Source organism: Pleurodeles waltl, chromosome 4_2, assembly GCF_031143425.1.
Source record: "Pleurodeles waltl isolate 20211129_DDA chromosome 4_2, aPleWal1.hap1.20221129, whole genome shotgun sequence".
Taxonomy (NCBI): Eukaryota; Metazoa; Chordata; class Amphibia; order Caudata; family Salamandridae; genus Pleurodeles; species Pleurodeles waltl.
This window is the reverse complement of record NC_090443.1, coordinates 12,298,004-12,304,003: the sequence shown is the minus strand read 5'-3', so window position 1 is coordinate 12,304,003 and position 6,000 is coordinate 12,298,004. Positions and strand designations below refer to the sequence as shown.

Sequence of the window (6,000 nt, the reverse complement as noted above, 5' to 3'; positions counted from 1 at the left end):
TTCATGGATATAAGGGATTGAGATGCATTTGTGCCTAGACTGCAGAGAGTTTGCATATCCACGGAATTATGGTCCAGATGTATGAAGCATTTTTCTAGTTGCAAACAGCCCATTGGGCCATGTGCGACCAGAAAAAAGCTATTTGCCATGTATCAAAGGCAAAATGCGATTTGATAATTTGTTACCAAATCACATTTTGCTTTTGTGATTCGGTATTAGGAAGGGGACTGTTTATGGCGTCCCTTCCTAATACCGAATCGCACTGGTATGTATGTTTTGCAGGCAGAATGCATTCACATAACATTCGTTCTTTACCGACTCCGTGAATGAGGTGGTAACCGTTCACAAAAGGGACGGGTCTCCCAAGGGACCATTCCCCTTCATGAAAGGGGGGGGGGGGGGCGCGCCAATATTTTTAAAAGCAGGCAGTGGTTCCACAGACCCCTCTTAAAAAATGAAGAGGAAACTTTTTTTTTTTTTTGTAATGCAGCCTGCTTCCCTTAAAGTAAAACTGGATGCATTAAAAAAAAAAAAAAAAAAAAAAAAAACAACTTTTTATTTGGAAAGCAATCACAGATATGTTGGTCTGCTGGCCCCAGCAGGCCAACATCCCTCTGATTGCGGCCATTCCCAAATATGTCGCAATTTGTGACCCGCCTCATGAATATTAATGAGGCAGGTCCCTTGAGGCCTGCCTCATGAATATTGACGCAGGTCCCTTGCGACCCATTTGAGAATAGCAAACTGCCTGGGACACTGTAGTACAGTGGTTCCCAACCTTTTGATTTCTGTGGACCCCCACTTTAACATTAATGGAACCCAGGGACCCCCACTGAAGCATCATCATTAGAATCCGGGGACCCCCGCCTGAGTCATTACTGAAAGCTGGGGACCTAATTTGTCAATATTTGTTCATATTTTAAAATTTTCTAGGCTCTCGTGGACCCCCTGAGAAGGCTTCGCGGACCCCCAGGAGTCCCCGGACCACAGGTTGGGAACCACTGCTGTAGTACATCGCAGTTTGAGATTTCCTAATAGCGAATCACAGAAAATTGCTATAAGGCCATAGCAAACCACTTTTTTTTTTTTGGTACATCTGGCCCTGTCCTTTGTTGTGGAAGAAGCTCACTGACTCGTGTTAGAGTGAAAATGTGTGATTTCAGACAACCTGGGTCACCTCAAAAGCATTGGGAATGAGAAACAGATGAATTCTTTGTTGCTAAAGACAATTAAGGCTCCCATTCAGAGGCACTTCATGGTGAGGCCCTGGGATAAGGCAGGGGTTCCCCTGCAATAGGCCCCTTCTATGGTCTGTACAAAACTAGAGCCCCTTGACTTGGCATTACATTTTCAAGTGGATTTCAACCCCCCCCAAAGTAAAATAATCCATGTTCAGCAAATTGACTCAAGTAGTTCTAAGAGATGAGCAGCACGCTTAGGCTGGCTGCACTATACACCAACATTTGAGAATATCTAGATTTTATTTATTTTTGGGTTGCATGGAGAAGAGGCGGTGTTGTTCCAAAGTTACACTTCGAGAACATCTGCATGTTCTTTGGCACAGCTGTACAGAAAGAGTCCTACCTAGAATAATCTGGGTTCATAGCTTCCACCTTGAAGGGAGACAATCAAGACTTTGACAAGGGGGGGGAGGGGATGAGAGCATGCAAGTCTTCCACAAAAACGACATTGGTACTTAGTCAGGGTAGAGCAGATGGAAGTTGACTTATGCAAAGTAAGATGCAACCAGGGAACCACCTCCTCGGACAGTCATTTCCACTGGAGGGAATCTTTGTCTAGACCATAGAGCACTTGCTGGGTTGAAGGCACTTGTTTTATTGAAGAGGTTCTATACTCTCCTCAAGTGGGTGGTCATCATTACTTCTGGATGGTGAAAGCCTTGGAGAAACAGGTTCTTGAGTCCACCCTGTGTGTTTTTGGTGCTCCATGATGAGGATGAAATGCTGAACTGGTTGCGTCCACCATGGAGTAGGGTCATATACTTGGTGTGCTAAGCACGATCTAGACCTGTGTACTTCACAGTGGCAAGGAACGTTTTTATCTCCATGGGCTGCAAGATGATTGCTGTGGGGTCCAAGACCTTAACAGGCTTTCGGAAGTGTTTCCCTGGAGCTGCAGAAACAAGAAACGGCAGTGATTTTACTGGGAGCTTCTCCAGCCAGTTGGTCAACAAAAGCAAGGAAATGCTTGAAGGCATGGCAGGGAACCCTCGACTTTTGGTCCCCCTCCCCCTTCTGACATGCAGCAACAACTGTCTTTTCGTGCAAGGGGGGTGACTTCCCTTCCTTACAGCATTGTCACTACAGATTTATTTTTTGCTTCCCTTCCAATCGATAGTTTCTTGTTTAGTCTTCGTGATTCCTAGTGATATTATCTACCATCTCATTAATGTATTGTAAAGCACTCTGAAGCCAAATTTATGAGAGTGGCACTTCTGTCCCGTAGAGCCACTACTCTGGGCTCCTCCTTTACCAAGTACTGCATTAGAAATATAACAACCCCACCTTCATGCTGCATTGTCAGTATTGGAAGGTAGTGACATTTCCTCAACTGGCAGTGCCCTATTGAAACATCACACTACTGTCCTTTAGGGCAGTGTGATGGGTTAAAAGTGTGCCTTACCTCTGTGTGGCCTCCATACCAGACGCTCCATTGACTGTTTCAGTTGGTTAGACCCCAGGCTAGTCTCCTGAAGTGATGTGATGGTGAAGGCTGAAAAGAGATTCTAGGTAAGAGATGAAGGGGTGGGGAAACAGGGAGTGACGAAAGCAGTCATGGGAAGAGAGAGAGGAAAACCACATGTTAAGATATTAGAAGGTATACAAGCCATGAGATTCATAGATAATATCAACAAAGGAGGCCAGCAATTGTGCATTACAAGCAAAAATGTACATGTAAGCCCCTGATCTGTCTTAGAGACATGTGGCACCTGCAATGATAGGGTTGTATTGCAATAGGAAAGATTTAGTGCATCATCCTCATGAAGTCTAGAGAAATATCCAGCAGCGAGTTGGTTAGTAGTAGCATTAACCTAGAGAGTATTCATAAGTACATCTCATGGGGGAACACCATTAGTGTCGTACCCATGCCATAGAAGTTCTGTGGACTATGAATATTCAGGAGAAAGAGCCCCCACCCACCTAGATGGGCAACATGATTCATCATTGGACAGCTCCTCGTTGGGCTGGCACTGCAGTGCCCAATGGGCCCCTGCATGGGGGCTCTTTGCTGGAGATCTTTTAAGATTATTTGCTTTAGTGAACCTGGGATGAGGGTGCTGAATGTGTAGTTGGGAGAGAAAAAAGGGGGTGAAATGTTAAATGACTAAGGGCCACTGAATGACTACTTTTTTTTTTTAGACCTGACAAGATCCACCATCATAATAAAGTGAAACTATAAAGGAAATAATGCTTATTTGAATCAAGGGATCAACTAAAGTAAATGGTAAAAGGTTTCTTGCCAAAAAAAAAAAAAAAAAAAAATGAATCACGAAAGATTTGTGGGAATTAGTCAGGACCGTCAAAATATCCTAATCTATGTGGATTCTGAAGAGGTGCCCAAGTAGGTGAAGTGAAATAGTATGCAATTCAGTATAGATGCAAAACGTTGTGATAGTGGCAAACAATCCCTGTGTATTGTGCCACCAGCAATGACAAACTGGACAAAACTTATATGTTTAATGTGTGTTAAGTCACCCCCAGACAACTGTCATACATAGTAATATATAGATTGTCTTAAGTCTGGATAATACACATGCCCCTTAAGTATTGCAGGGAATGTCGGGCATTGTGCGGTCTCTAAACCAAGCAATAAAAAAAATAGTCCTCATCAATGCTCATGTAGTGGGTGCCCAGGACCGGGGGCAGAAGAGTATACTCATTGCATCAAGCACTGTAATTTGCCGGTGACCTACCCCCTCTCTGCAATCCTGGAGGTATTCCAGTAGGGGAGGTTGCGACTTAAGACACCTCTGACTGCGCTTTCCGTGCGTCCCCATCTGTAGTCGGGGCACACGAGAGTGCACACATCGGACCGGTGTGTAGCATGGGGCAAGGAGGCTGCTATATTGAAGGGGCCTGTTTCCAATAGGAACGGGTCAGAGAGGAGGGATACGCAGTAAAAATGGTATGAAAATGACCTTAACTTATTGTCACTTAGACAGTCTGTATTCACTACAAACAACATACACAAATCAATGGTCCGTCGGCAAACAGCAAAAAGACCCCACCATTCCTAATGGATTCTGTCAGGACTGGAGGCTTTGGATTATGCTTTCTCTTACTTTACTGACAAAAACAGCAGCCAATAATCAATGTTAAAACTATCATTCCCATGATGCCAAGTCCACCAATCAGGGCCCCACGATGACCATAAATAGTCTGTGTGCCAAAGTCCGTCCTCTTTCTTTGCTGCTCCAGCAGCCAGTTAAGTGTTGCGCGCTATGTGCTTAATGTTTTATGGTATTGTGCATTGTTAAAGCGAGCGCTCTTATTCTTAGCGCTTCTGTGTGAATGAAAATGCGATTTTCAGAGCTTCGGATCCGTTAGTTTCTCTTCCCCCGTTCCCCCCCCCCCCCCTTTATTTACTGGTGTGGAGCAGGAGCAGGCCGGCAAGTGAGCATACGCTTGCTGTAAAGAGGACACAGTCCTCTTTCTATGCCGATGCACACGCGGTGAGCCATTCAGAAGTTTTCCAGTCAGCTTTCAGCGTGTGTGCACTGATTGGCACGCAAATTCAAGCTAAACATCCTTGGTTCGCCCGTAGGGGCTGGAATAATACTTATAGAGCTCTGCTCAGGGGGCAATCTTGGTTATTAGGCCAAAGTTTTGTATTTTATCAGCAGGTGGCTCCCTCCACTCTAAATTTCTACCAGTTATACAACTTTAGCTGTTTTGTGTTAGAATTTATTGTTCACCTGCTCAGGGTTTTTGCCTCCCCCGTTAACTCCTCCAATAACATAATAGATCTATAACCTGGCGTACTACGCCAATGAAGACCAGGAGCTGCAAGAGATGCCTTTGGAGCATCAAATGGAGGAAAGACTTGTGGAGGCACTTGGACATCATGTGCAGGACTCCGTGAATTGGGCACTGATTCAAGCCCTCAAGCCTTTTACCCAACCTTTGACAAATTTTGCCAAAAGAGTTTTTGGGCGAGAGCAGTCAACAACCTCGCTTACAATCGGGAGATCCCAAGGAGAATTTGGGACTCCCTCTGCAACGCTCAGGAGGCTCTTCCTCAGCGGAGATATTGGCGCAAATGGCAACCTTGGTGTTGCGCGACCATGCTTATGGAGGTTTTCCTCCTCCTCCAAATGCATCCTCAAATTTCCAGCAGTCATCTTTTTCCCAATCCAGTTATCAGGACCCCTCTTCATCCAAATCCAGATTCAGATGAATCTCAATCAGATTCCCTTCCACGTAAAAAGAAACGTAAGTCACGACATTCTATGTCCGAAGCCACTCCTCCGGCGGGTAAGAATCTCTTATTCACGCCTGAAGATATTCACCCACGCTCCACTGAATGGGTGCCTATTCCGGACGTGGCCAACTACGTCCAAGACAGACTGCGTAAAAGTTTTGAGAAAGAGGTGCGCAACACCCTCAGATCCAAATGCCCTCGTCCCTCTCTTCTGGGTAAAGTGGCTGATACGCCTGAGCTAGATCTCAGCATGGCGACCTTCCTTCGCAAATTCGCCAAAGATCCTAAGAAGGGTCTAGATCGGGCCTGGAGAGGTTGCCAAGACAAGCTGCTGGACGTCTCCGGCACTTTTACTAAAATCTTGGATCTGGCCATCCAGTCTAAAGAATCGGATATTCCCATAGATACGGAAGCGGTATTGCAATGGGCTCGGAGGGCTATCTGTCTCCTTGGCAGGGATAATTGCGCCTTGTCAACAGAGCGCAGACGCTCCTTCCTTATTCACTTAGATCCAGAATTGGCTACTAACGAGGCGGGATCTTCAGCCAATGGTATGCT

General features: G+C 45.5%; 1 protein-coding gene across 1 annotated transcript in view; it reads right to left on the bottom strand.

Annotated features, from left to right (window-relative positions):
• Positions 1-1,462: 1,462 nt before the first annotated feature.
• Positions 1,463-6,000, bottom strand: part of MAN2B1 (mannosidase alpha class 2B member 1) — a 271,321-nt gene continuing 266,783 nt past the window's right edge. Inside the window, exons 23-24 of the mRNA XM_069230399.1 lie at positions 2,644-2,746; positions 1,463-2,133 (exon numbers count right to left, since the gene is read on the bottom strand). Coding sequence (XP_069086500.1) covers positions 2,012-2,133; positions 2,644-2,746 — 225 coding nt within the window. The 3' untranslated portion in view covers positions 1,463-2,011. The remainder of the gene's footprint in view (positions 2,134-2,643; positions 2,747-6,000) is intronic.